The 13081-nt window shown below is 45.7% G+C and overlaps 4 protein-coding genes and 1 long non-coding RNA gene across 6 annotated transcripts in view; 4 read left to right on the top strand and 1 right to left on the bottom strand.

The window, feature by feature from the left end:
- LOC106821039 (nudC domain-containing protein 2-like) overlaps positions 1-6719 on the top strand; it is an 8054-nt gene extending 1335 nt beyond the window's left edge. The window contains exons 2-4 of the mRNA XM_014825675.1: positions 5222-5582; positions 6001-6160; positions 6356-6719. Of these exons, the coding sequence (XP_014681161.1) occupies positions 5258-5582; positions 6001-6152 (477 nt within the window). The 5' untranslated portion in view covers positions 5222-5257 and the 3' untranslated portion in view covers positions 6153-6160; positions 6356-6719. The remainder of the gene's footprint in view (positions 1-5221; positions 5583-6000; positions 6161-6355) is intronic.
- Positions 381-4467, top strand: LOC106821037 (coiled-coil domain-containing protein 25-like). 2 transcript variants are annotated; one of them, XM_014825671.1, is made up of 2 exons: positions 381-412; positions 2431-4467. In XM_014825671.1, the coding sequence occupies exon 2, from the start codon at positions 2860-2862 to the stop codon at positions 3484-3486; it is 627 nt and encodes a 208-aa protein (XP_014681157.1). In that variant the 5' UTR covers positions 381-412; positions 2431-2859; the 3' UTR covers positions 3487-4467. The 2 variants fall into 2 exon arrangements, with proteins under 2 accessions (XP_014681157.1, XP_014681158.1); XM_014825672.1 differs by lacking the exon at positions 381-412 and adding an exon at positions 1023-1040.
- A 265-nt stretch (positions 6720-6984) lies between the features above and the next one.
- On the top strand, positions 6985-7531 carry LOC106821025 (the record flags this gene model as incomplete). Its single annotated transcript, XM_014825661.1, has 1 exon — positions 6985-7531. A coding segment is annotated over exon 1 (540 nt), but the record flags the coding sequence as incomplete, so codon positions are not given.
- Positions 7532-7576: 45 nt separating this feature from the next.
- Positions 7577-8735, top strand: LOC106821038. Its single transcript, XM_014825673.1, has one exon. It carries the CDS (start codon positions 7577-7579, stop codon positions 8081-8083), a length of 507 nt encoding a protein of 168 aa, XP_014681159.1. The 3' UTR covers positions 8084-8735.
- Positions 8736-11422: 2687 nt separating this feature from the next.
- Positions 11423-12926, bottom strand: LOC106821041. Its single transcript, XR_001395691.1, has 2 exons — positions 12829-12926; positions 11423-12508 (listed from the first exon to the last, which is right to left on the bottom strand). It is a non-coding gene; the product is annotated as an uncharacterized LOC106821041 (long non-coding RNA).
- Positions 12927-13081: the final 155 nt, after the last annotated feature.

The following is a 13081-nucleotide window of genomic DNA, read 5'->3' as shown; positions in this document are numbered from 1 at the left end:
GAACGCTCTCTTCAACGACGCTCCGTGTCGTATTCGACACGGGTCGTCTTCGATCCGAGTTCCTTCGCTCCGTGTGAACGCGGCTAATGTCTCCCGGGGTACTGCCGGAATGTATCCTGGGTACGGTCTGGTATACCGAAACGTACCCTGGTACTATCTAATATGCCGGACCGTATCTCGCCTACTCCACTAACGAGTCTAAGGAGTCGCCTACGCCTACTCTCTAACCCGAACCCGAACCCTAATCCTAACCCTATATAACCATATCAAATAGTGACCAGGGTACGTTCCGGTATACCGAACCGTACCCAGGGTACGTTCCGGCAGTACCCTGGGGGACATAGACCCTATGAGCTATAGTTTAACGCGTGTCCTCACAGGCACTTGGAACATCTCAATGAAAAAAATAATGGTAAATAAACACGAAATGTACCAAAGTCTTAATGCTTCTCTGTACTCTATTTCGCCTATAATCACCTGTAAATTCTGGTCTAATGCTCATCTTCAACACACAAGTACACCGCACACCCGCCCTGTGCTGCGTGCACAAACAACACGAATAAGAGAGCAGGTAGGAAAGCGTGATCGCAAAATTCGCTCGACGCTCGCTTCATTTCACACGATCACAGAACGAAAACACATCCAACAGCTCCCATCTTGGTATCTGCGTGTACATAAATGTTCACTTGTTCGAATTATAACTCTGGCCTTTGTTCTTACCTACTCCCCGCCAGAGATATCTTGTGAAATCCTGCAGGAAATGTTCTCTCCGTGAAAATGTAAAGAGGACGAGATGTCTGTTTATACACGAGTAATGGGGCGCATTGCATGCCGGGATGAGCTGCTGCCGGCCTCCGAGCTCCGTTTCGAGGCCCGCCAAGCCAAGCACAATGCGCGAGGGCATTATGTCACGCACACACGACTACAGCGATCGATCGAAAGTAGCGTCGTTAGGGATTTTTGGGTGATACGTCCTCTTTACATTTTCACGGAGAGAACATTTCCTGCAGGATTTCACGAGATATCTCTGGCGGGAGTAGGTAAGAACAAAGGCCAGAGTTAAGGTACCACCATGGGTAATCATTTTCCATAGGCGGCCATACTTACGAAAAAAATTCCCATAAATCAGCAGAAGTTTTTTTACAAATAATAATGCCATCCTCTGAATCCAAGTCGCAAGTGACACCATATATGTTATTAACAAAAAAATTCTTTCATAATTTCTCTTGTAAACAAACTTTTGCTAGCACACACTAGAAATGGCCAATTTACAATGTGAATCTGCACAAAAAGTAGGCTTTCTTTGAAAATTCTTGGGCCACCCCAGCAACGCACCTCGTACGAGCCGTTTACACTGTCGGATTCAGAAAAGATTCTAGTTTCTGAAATTAACAATTGCAAACAGTTATAACCCTTTCTAATGAGAAATACAAAATTCTAGCGCACGCAGACACTCAAATACGATCTCATTCTAAACCTGTCCCAATGCTCATTGGTGGATTTGCCATCGTCATACCTTATAATTCGAACAAGTGAACATTTATGTACACATAGATACCAAGATGGGAGCTGTTGGATGTGTTTTCGTTCTGTGATCGTGTGAAATGAAGCGAGCGTCGAGCGAATTTTGCGATCACGCTTTCCTACCTGCTCTCTTATTCATGTTGTTTGTGCACACACCGGTGTACTTGTGTGTTGCAGATGAGCATTAGACCGGCATTTACAGGTGATTATAGGCGAAATAGAGTCGAAGTTTCGAAATGAAACATACCAAGTATAAGAGTCGAAATTACACGTGCTCATAGTGTATGCTGCAACGTTAGTAGCATGGTTGTTTATACTGGAAGTTAACGTGGATGCGCACGCAGTTTCAGCGTGCCGGAGGTAACTCGTCGCTCGTGCGAGTAACTCGAATGCCTGCAGACGACGCATGTATTGTATCAAACAAGGGCAAACATGAGTTTGTTTAACTTTTTATAGTTTTGTATCAAAAAACGGACCCACTGTTACCAAACAATCTATTAGCCAAACAAACGTTACATATCTTTCATTGGACCTTCCAAAAATATTTCTGAAAAGTCTCGGACCTGCGAGCAAAAGCCACTATTTTCAGCCCCTGATGAAGGATAATTTTTTTTAAGTCGTCAATTACACTTATAAACTAATGGTTTTGTTTGTTGTAACTTGTATTAAATCTACCCTATCAGTTATATCAGTTATACCACACATCCACAGGACACTTTAAAACGTTAAACGTCTCAATATTTTTATAGCGATGATATAGAATAGTTATTGATCAAGGATTCATCAATCATCAATCAGTTTGCGCAGGCGATGTCGGATCGTGGGATTTTCATCAGTTTCCAACACTATGCAGAACTTTGTCTTGCAGATTTTGTGGGTGTTTAGCAATTTTTGTTTTTTGCCCAGAAAGCCAGAGCCTCTGGGTTACGTCATCAGCAGGAAGGAGAAGCCAGAGTTGTTTAACGCTACCGGCAGAGCGATCGTCTGCTGTGTTGGTCATTCCCTCTGCGTTACTGTGAAACTCGATTACTCACTGGTAATAGTTTGATCGTGTACAGCGCTACCGATTACTCCAAAGTCCGAAGTACTCTAAGGAGCGTTACCACATGAACTCAACCTCAAGGGGAGAAGCCAAGTTTGAGCGACACTGCCGGCAGGGCATTTGTCTGCCTGCGTACACCGGAGGGCGATCGTTTCGCCACGTGTTCCCCCGGAGGTTGAAACCCGTACAAGAGCGAGAGAGACTGTGATTCGAAAAAACTGCGCGCAATCACCCGAGTGCCTATATAACTGGCACTTTGCTTAAAGCCTAGTTCGAGAAACGGCGTCGCCGCGATGGTGTTCTACTTCACGAGCAGCGTGGTCGAGCCGGCCGTGACGCTGTTCATGGGCGCTGAGAAGCACGAGAACGAGGAGCTGATCCGCTGGGGCTGGCCCGAGGACGTGTGGTTCCACGTCGACAAGGTGTCGTCGGCGCACGTCTACCTGCGGCTGAAGCGCGGCGAGACGCTCGACGACATCCCGTCGCGCGTGCTCGTCGATGCCGTGCAGCTCTGCAAGGCCAACAGCATCTCCGGCAACAAGATGAACGACGTCGACGTCGTCTACACGCTCTGGTCGAACCTGAAGAAGACGCCGGGCATGGACGTCGGCCAGGTGGGCTTCCACCGGCAGCGCGACGTGCGCAAGGTGCGCGTCGAGAAGCGCGCCAACGAGATCATCAACCGGCTGAACAAGACGCGTACGGAGCGTGCGCCGGACCTGCGCGAGCAGCGTGAGCTGCGGGACCGCGACGAGCGCGGCGATAAGAAGCAGGTGCTGCTGGAGCAGAAGCAGCGGGAGCGCGAGGCGGCCGAGGAGCGGGAGCGCGAGAAGCAGCTGCGCTCTTACGCGACGCTCTTCGAGTCGGCGAAGATGTCGACGAATCAGGACAGCGGCAACGATTCGGACGACTTCATGTGACGCGATGGCGGTGCGAGTCCGGCGCAGAGGCTTCGATTGAACGGACAGTCTCATTGGATAGCTGTGTGTGATTGGCAAGGCTGGCGGAGAGGCTTCAATTGAACGGACAGTGATTGGATAGCTGTGTGTGATGTGGTGTTGCTGTGACTGGCAAGGCTGGTGGAGAGGCTTCAATTGAACGGACAGTGATTGGATAGCTGTGTGTGATGTGGTATTGCTGTGACTGGCAAGGCTGGTGGAGAGGCTTCGAATGAATGGACTGCTTGGATAACTGTGTGTGATGCGTTGTTGCTGTGACTGACGAGTCCATGGAAAGGAATGCTGAAACGAAATGAGTGACTGTTGATTCAACAGGTGGCTGATTTGATTGGTACGATTTGACGACTAAATATATGTGGTGTGATTGGGATCGACGGTTCGAGGTAAAGGCTGAACTTAACTGGACGTCTCGGATGCCTTCGTGTTAGGCATTACTGTGCGACTTGTGACTAGCAATTGTGGTGCAAGTTGAAATTTGGAATAATTTCTCGTCTATATTTTATTGATGTGAAGAGACAGTGTGTTGCATGAGTGACTGGTCATTCCAGCGGAAAGGCCCACTCGTTCCCACTCGTTCTCTATTCAGGTTTATTTACACTCCAGATGGTGAAACGTGCTATACATAACTCAACCGATTCTCTTGAAGAGTATATCTATTTGCACGCAGCATTTCATGCATATACCAGATTACAATTTTAATATTGTGATGCAGTTACCAAAAGTTCAATAGCATGCCAGGTTTTATGATGGTCATGAGTTGTATGCATGCAAATTCATTTTTAAGGAATCTCTGATTAATACATTTCAAATAATTTTGTCATTGTATTACCACAAAGGCATAATATTTGTAAGTAAAAAATTTCATTCCCAAATATTAAGTGTTCGCATGTAACAATATTGCACTGATGGTAATAAAACATTGCAACATGTTCATTTCTAAAATTGATTTCAATTTTTAATTGGGCTGTAGTATTTTTAATATGTAACTTCTAACACATTTCACACAATAAATAGACATTAGGAAATTTCATCAAAGCAAGTCAAACGTGCAGCGTTTTGTCAACAAATATTTTAGATTACACTTGAATAGAATGTCAATCGAGTACAAATCGCTGTGCAATCAAGCATACACAAAGTGATAAATTCGAGCAAGTATATGCATAAAATATTGTTTGTTTATAGTAACTATGCTGGTAAAGAACAGGGAGTCACTGCTGCTGGTGGTGTGGCTGTTATGATGTCTACTCTGTTGATATTAAACTTTTTTAAATCTGACCAAGAAGTCGCTTGAAAACGTGAACCATCCCATTTCTTGTATTTTTCACATCATATTCGTGCACTAAACAATTCTGTACCAGTGAGAAATTTATTTTACTGCTACATGTAAGTGGGAACTAATTATGTTGATTGCACTGGTTTTTTTTGTCAAATTTCTCGCTTGAAATATTTTATAGTATTCAAAAATTATAACTTTGAAATTGAAAAAATGAAATCTGCATATATCTTGATTTTTTAGTTGTATTTTTTTCATATGATTCGCAGTAGCGATTATCGCTTTCTTGAAATTCCCGTCATAAAATCCAGTTTATCAAGAAACGGGCGGCTCACTAAGTTGAAGCAGAAACGTTCTCCACACTGTTGAAATTGTGATGTGATGATAATATGAAATCACTATGATTTCCCTCTCATTTTTAAGGTCATGCATAGCTGAAATGAGTAATCAACAAGAACGATGGCACATTTCGATGAGCATAGTGGCATAATCGAAGTTCGCACGCCGTGGGGGCACTGGTGGCAAACCCTAGAGGAAGTTTACATCGAGGTGAACGTTGCAGAGGGAACGAGGGGCAAGGAGGTGAAAGTCATCTTTACAACCAGGTCCTTGAAATGTGAAGTAAGAGGGGAGGTCGTGTTTGAAGGTGCCCTATATGGGCCTGTGATAGCTGACGACAGTACTTGGACAATCGAGGACAGGCGACTTGTGCGCATAATGCTGGCAAAGTGTCCAAATGTCAAGGAGTCTACCGTAAAAACCTGCTGGCGTTCTTTATTGAAAGGTGAGTACAGATATCGATAACTCACCTACGATAGTTTGAAAGAGCTGATTCCGTAGCATGGCATTATGGCTTAGTATCATCTGCCAATAGTAATCCTTACTTTGATTATTTTATATGCCTGTGTTCAATCAAGACTGAGTGAGATTCGTGAATATGAAATGCGGATTATGTTGAGAAAAGCCTCGAACGTTTTTTTAGCTATTGCCACGTATGATTGGTTTGTGTTTTGGATTGGATAGCACTTTGCGGAGATTTACAGTTTACTGATACGAACCTAATTGTCACAAAACCTGTTGGCAGACATTGCTGCTGTTTCTTCTTCATTGTCTTTAATACTGCTATCTTACTTCAGCAGTTTTGCACTGAGGGGAGGGGGACGAATAAATATTCGAGGTGTTTGAATATTGCTGGGTTACAGATTGCTATGAAGCTGATCCCTTCACTTATGATAAGATGGAGCAGAAGCTGACACTGCAGAGATTCCAATTGGAAAATCCTGGAATGAACTTCAGCAATGCAAAAGTCACTGGCAACTATCAGGATGGAGGCCCGGTCTTGCCAGATTACTAAAATCATAGGTAAGTCTCTGCTGCCAACTGTAAAGCTGTTCTATGTGATTGGACAACTTTACAATTACAATAAGTATTTGTTACTAAAGTACGCTTTTGTGGTATTTTAATTTCATGCAGTTTAAATACACATTAAAACCCTAACCTAAATTTAGTAGAATCTTCAGTGGTCCGACTGAAGTTGTTCCCCTGTCTATTTCCCAGATCACTGAGATCGCTTTGGAACGTGCATTGCAAGTCCTCCACTATTTCGAGGAGAACTTCCAGTGGTTGGAGCCTTGTGAAACACAGCACAGTATATATGCGGTCAACGTCGCTACACTGGATCTTCAGAAATCTTGCTCGACCGATCCTGTCCGGTACCAGCCTGGCTGTAACTTGCCGACGATGGCCGGAGAAGTCGAGGACTGCTGCAGTGGCGGCATCGCACGTGCTGTCCTTCTTGTTCTGTGTGGCATTCCAGCAGCTGGGAAGACGACCCTCGCACGCAGACTCTGCGACCGCTACGCCGGCGGCAGCATGTGCGCAGTGACGATCAGCTACGACACGATCCTGAGTGCGGAGGCAGAGGCAGCGATGGTAGCGGCGGCACGTCGGGCCGCGGGGGGCGATGGGGAGGAGATGCGAGGGAGGGCAGAGGCAGCGATGGTAGCGGCGGCACGTCGGGCCGCTGGGAGCGACGCAGAGGCAGAGGCAGCGATGGTAGCAGCAGCGCGGCAAGCCGCGGGCGGCGATGAGAAGGAGATGCGAGGGGCGGAGGAGGCAGCTACGCGGCAGGCTGCGGGGAGCGAGGGGGAGGAGATGCGAGGGGCGGAGGAGGCAGCGGTGGCGCGTCGGGCCATGGGGGACAACGCGGAGATGCGAGGGATGGCAGAGAGCTCTTCATGGAAGAGATGCAGACAGTACGTCGTCCGCTGCGTCGACGATCTTCTGCAGGAATTTGCCCCGCAGAGCAACGAGGGCGACAAAGAGGGCCTGCAAATAGGCGTCAGCATTAGGGTAGACCAGAGTAAGGAAGTGGATGGCATTGCGAGTGTTGACATTGACGTCAACACGGCTGTCGTGCAGGGTGGGGACGTAGGCATCAGCATTGGAGCAGACCAGGGTGAAGAGGTGGTCATCAGCATGGGAGCAGACCAGAATGGGGACGTGCGCATCGACGAGGCAGTCTGGGATGCGTTTGCACGCAGCATTGACCTCGCGTCGCTGAGACGTGACGTGCAGTGGGAGGCAGAGCATCCCCGCCCCCTCCTCGTCGTCGTCGACGACAACATGTACTACCGCGGCATGAGGCGCGAGTATCGCCGCGTCGCCCGCCGGCACGCCGCCGGCTTCTGCGTCGTCCACGTCGCGTGCGACCTCACCGACGCCCTCTACCGGAACACGCGACGGCGACGCCCCGTGCCGGCCGCCATCATCACGGCGATGCACGAGAGGTTCGAGGCTCCTGACCCCGTGGCGAACCCGTGGGAGCGACACAGCCTGACCGAGCGAGACATCTCCGAGACGACGGTGGACGCCGTGATGGCGCTGGTGCTGCGCGCTCTAGCCGACCCCGTGCGCGGCGCGACGGAAGAGGAGGCTGCGGAGGAGGAGGCAGCGGCGGAGTTAACGAGGCGGATTAACGAGCGGAGCCTGCTCCACCAGGCAGATCAGGTCCTGCGTAAGCTCGTGTCGCGTAAGATCGCCAAGTGTAAGTGCGAGGGAGGGAAGACGGGGAAGCAGTTGGAAGCGACTGCGAGGTGGTTGAATGCACGGAGGCTAGAACTATTGGAGCAGATTCGCCGCGGAGATGTGCGGGTGCCCGATGCTGTGCTGACCAATCTGACTAAATTGTCCTCGTCAGATGACAACCCGACTAACAAGGATGAGGCTCTAACAGGGCTGAGAAATTTCCTTGCCAGCCAATTTGATGAGGAGTCTTCCCGCTAGATGGCAGCATGATAGCCGGAGTAGTATATTCGAGTGACTTTTTTATGATAAATCCGTTTATTTAAAACGCGTTAGCAACAGTTTCTCGACAACCGATCTAGTTGGGAGTTGCTAGAACACGGGCGTCGAAGAAGGGTCACGTGATGTGGCTGCACTTGTGTTAGGATTAGGGTCAGGGTTAGGGAAATAAGGCCATGTCTAGCACGGAAGTATGACTGTGGAAGATTTGTACTTTGAAGCATACGCAATGACTAGTGCTGCCACGTAATGGCACCCTCCTTCGACGCCCGTGTTCTAGCAACGCCCGATCTGGTTGTCGTTTGTCAAACTGAATAAAGTTGTTTGCACTTGTCACCAGATGGCAGCAGGTGACAAGAGTCGGAATTGCAAGTTACTCTTATATTATTCACTCTGTTATTATCCCTGATATTATCATGAAATCTGATGAAATTATTTGGTGATTAGAGTATCATAGGCTAACAAGCACCAGTACCAGAGACATTCTGTCATAGAACTATTTTATCAGTACAGGTTAACAAACACAGATCAGCCAATTAATTGGGGCTGTGGAAGCGCCTCATTTTTTTATTACCTCCGCCAGGGGCGTGGCGGAGGTTATGTTTTCACCGGCGTGCCATTGAGTGTTGATTTGTGTGTGTGTGTGTATGTGTGTGTTACCATGCACGTTTCAGTTCACTTCCGCTAGGTGCGCTGGCTGTAGACTTAAAAATACACAGGCTAAGGGGCAACCACAGTCCTCCCCCACCTGCACGCTCGCACTAATCCGGATCCAATTAATTAATTAAAGGGAGAGTTTACTCTAGGTTCTAGGGTTATTTTCAGCTAATTTAGGTTATAATTACGCTACATAAAAAGTTTCATGGTTCAGTCACCATTAGAAATATATTTTTTTTAATGTTTTAAAACTAACGACTACAGTTTGATTACAACGACGGCGCCAGCGCACGATCTGATAAGTTGCGCAAAACCACTTTCCAGCCAAGGGCTACAGACCGAGGGTGTTACTTATTTATTCATTTAAAAGCAAAAGGATTGTAATATCTCATAAACGACATATAGTTTCAGTTATAATATGGATAAATTTGCCCTAAAATGAATATCGTTTGGTTAAATAGCATTTAGGTGTAAATATAATTGCACTTTTGTGATTAGCCCTCGGTCTGTAGCGTGCAAAATAAATGGTCAAATACGCAACTTTTTCGGGGTGGCAGCACGGTCGCGGGTGTTATGGCGCCGTTCAAATTTCGTAGCGTTGATGTGTAACTAATTATAACAATTAAATTAGGTATCTGGTAACAAATACGTGTAGGTATAGACGATTTGTTATACAGTAAGTACAGTTGTATGCAGTAAAATCCTAGAGGCTACTGTCCCTTTAATTAATTAATTAATTTTTCCACTTAATTAATTAATTAATAAAAAATTTCACATTGAGAGAATTCAGCTGCCTTGGCGGAGGTCTGTGCTCTTTGAGTGCTCTAGTTTTTAAATGGTACTGTAGTTGGACTGAATTTGAAGTTTATTTTTAAAAAAACTATAAACTAAGTCCACTCGATCATGCTAGGTGTCCCATGTTACGTGTATTTTGTATTGACTGGGGGAGGCATACACCGGCAATGTGAGTAAAGATAATATGATAATTAGATAAATAAATCAAAGAACACACACATATATGAAAACGTGAGTCTGTGCGCTGCATGCGCCTCGCGAAAAGACAAAAAAGAAACTTGTCTTTCAAACGCTTCTCACAGGTTCCCGAGGTAGAGTGAGAAATTATCTTTTCAACCTTGTTTGATCAAAGCGGGTTCAAAATAACTGATACTTCCATTATTTCCATATTGCTATCCCTTCTAATGTGTTTGTGCGTGCGTGCGTTAATGCGTGCGTTTATGTGTGTATGGTTAGATAGCTAATAATTTAATTGTTTATTACCTATGCACGTGTATCGGCTGTAACATTTGGTGTGTGAATATTATCACTCCAGGCAGATGGAGAACACTTCAAATTAAAATGTGCATCATACACATACATCGCAATTTGAATTTTTTTATTAAAAATTTAATAGACTCGGGCGTGACTAGCGGGGGCTTGCAAGGGGGAAGATGACCACAGGCCAATGGAGATGTTATTACATGGTTATAACCATGTATAATGACGAACCTCGCACTGTCAACTGCCAGGAATACAAACCGCGCGTCGCTTTGTACTTCCAAGCAGAAGGGATTGGTTACAATATTGGAAATGGGAGGTAGGTAATTGAGATTATGCAGGACGAATTGTATTCATTTTCCCTTGTTTTTTTAAGTGATTTCCGTAGTAGATTTTGTACTCTATGTTAATGAAATAAGAGAATAAAGTCTGAAGCAAAACATGGTCAGCCGGCCCCTACCAAGTTTTTCAAACGGTGGGGGGTGGCATGACAGGAGTATTTAAAATTTTCTGTGAAATAGTGAGCGCGAAGTCCCTCGCGGCCGGGGTCCAGGGCCCGCTTAAGGGCCTTGGAAGCTCAGGGGTTTTAGATGCGCTCTGGTGCAATCTGAGCCTTATTTTTGGAGCATTTTTGCACACAATTTATTACCAATATATGACGGTGGAAAAGTATTGCAATCTGATTGGCTAATCGGAAGTTTTAACGCGCGATACAAAAGCTTTATGCATAAACACGCGAAAATATTGGCCCTACGCTAACATTTCCGCAACGAATTGACTTGCCGGCTAAATAACTAATTCCCGGGGAAACTGGAAAAAAGGGGTGCGACCGCACCCATCTCACCCCCCCCTTCGGACGACCCTGATCAGGACATGGAAATAGTTCAAGGAGAGTCAGTGTTCGGTTAAAAGAAACAGGTTTGTTAAGGCGACGGTAATTTCTCAAGAAGTCTTCGATACTTTGAACACTGAAATATTCCACTGAAATGTAGTCATAATTCGATGGTCTATGGCGGTTAATATTGTCCTTTAAATTACTGTGTGTAGCTATACTATAAAACGGTTAACACTTTCAAATGACTAAAGTGACGTTATTAACTTCATTTCCGACTCCGAAATCTACATCTAATGCTCAAACAATACTGTTCCTGCATGGTAATAGCATAACCTATCTATATGCAAAAGCAAGTTTAAAGTGCGTGCGTGCGCGCGTGTGTATGTATATATGTATACAATATATATGTTCATTATGAAAGCTATATAGGTGAGGGTGGTAGAGGTGACGACGGCGGCAGGTAGTTTTGGTAGTCGTATAGTGTCGGCATATGGTTTTCGTATGTTTATTAAAATCTTAATTAATTATCTAATATAATAACCTAATAGAACACGTTTTACGAATTTCTATGAATTTATTTCCACACAGGATGTATTACACACAAATAGGTAATATCCACGAAGTGTATCCTGTGAAGTATATTGTCGAATGACCCTATATAGCGTTTGCACGCTTGGTTACAAATAGAATTTTTCCCGTAAATGCACCTAATATCTGCTTGGTAATTGATCACGGAGCAATCTGTCTATGGCAGCATAGTCGCACGGTATGAATACATTAAAAGTTCGTTGGCACCACTCGTTGCGCGGCACCATCATATTTTTCCCTAGACAGCTAGACTTAGGCGCAACATTGCGCGTTCGGCATACGTAATTTTCCCGCGCCATTGGTTGGCCACCGCGTATTTGCATATCTATAGCAGACGACGCCTTCCGCACACCTGGGCGTTCCACAGCACAGCCACGACGTCGCTCTCACAGTAGCCACCTTGTGTTATACAAGCTTAGCGGGTCACCACGTCGCAGGCATTTCCGCGTGTCCGGTGCTCCGTTACGCGTGGCGCCGCCGTCGTGCGCATGCGCGACGAGATTGCGTGACGCGACCGCTGGGTGTTGCCGAGGAGCATGGCTTTGACGGCGGGAAAATCGTGAGCTGATAGCCTGATGCTATATTACCTGAAGTAGATCTTCTTTTCGGTTCATTCACCTTGTACTTAATTACTTGTTTCACATGCAATTTGTTATACCCTCCGTACGCCTGTGAAGTGCGTACCCCTAAGACTGTGTACGCCTTATACGTGAAAAGATTAGCTGCCTGATAATAACACAATCTATTCGCGTCTTCTGCCTATGCTGTTGGCTTTGTCTACCCGATTTGCTTACTCTTGCTACCTAATCGTATCACTTATATATACAACTCTTTTCGTACGTCGACATGTGATGTGTCTAGCTTGATCACGTCGTTTTCGTGCCAGGTCAGACCTACTAAAAATATGGCCTATTGTATCTATTTCTAGATAGGCCATATATTTAATATGAGAGACCGAACAACGATTGTTCGTAAGCTGGTAGCATATGCACGGATGAAGCCATATCGAGTTTCCTCTGCTTTAACCTACATACACTCGCCACGGTTCTATTCTGGAACATCAGAAAACATTTTAAGTGAAAACAATTCGTCTATAGCCATGATTCTGAAGTGGCACCAGCACTGAAACAACTTAAGTTTCGTCTGTGGCACTAGCAACCTGCACAGATTTAAACTATTACGAGTAAGCATGACTAAATGTGTATATAAATGAAAGACACTGATCGGATAGTATGAATGATTTGATCAATGAAAAGAAGGTGGATCAGTTTTCTTTGCAGATTTGCCGCTAATATTATGCTGCTACGATTGACTCGGTCTTCTCTATCGTAGTTGTTTCATAAGCGAGATATGCGTTTAGTGTTACACTTACCATCAGTACTTGAGTCGTCGGTACTGTTCCAAAACGCTCAAATATGAAGACGGTCTTTCTCTTTCTCACGCCTCTCTCTCCATCTCTCTCTCTCTCTCTCTCTCTCTCTCTCCTTTTTCTCCCCCCCCTCTCTCTCTCTCTCCTTCTCTCTCTCTCTCTCTCTCTCTCTCTCTCTCTCTCTCTCGCTCTCTCTCTCTCTCTCTCTCTCTCTCTCTCTCTCTCTCTCTCTCGCTCTCTCTCTCTTTTCCTCTCT

This window comes from Priapulus caudatus, unplaced genomic scaffold (assembly GCF_000485595.1).
Source record: "Priapulus caudatus unplaced genomic scaffold, Priapulus_caudatus-5.0.1 Scaffold56, whole genome shotgun sequence".
Lineage (NCBI taxonomy): Eukaryota > Metazoa > Priapulida > Priapulimorpha > Priapulimorphida > Priapulidae > Priapulus > Priapulus caudatus.
Note: the sequence above shows the minus strand (reverse complement) of the source record. Positions and strands in the feature narration are given on the sequence as shown.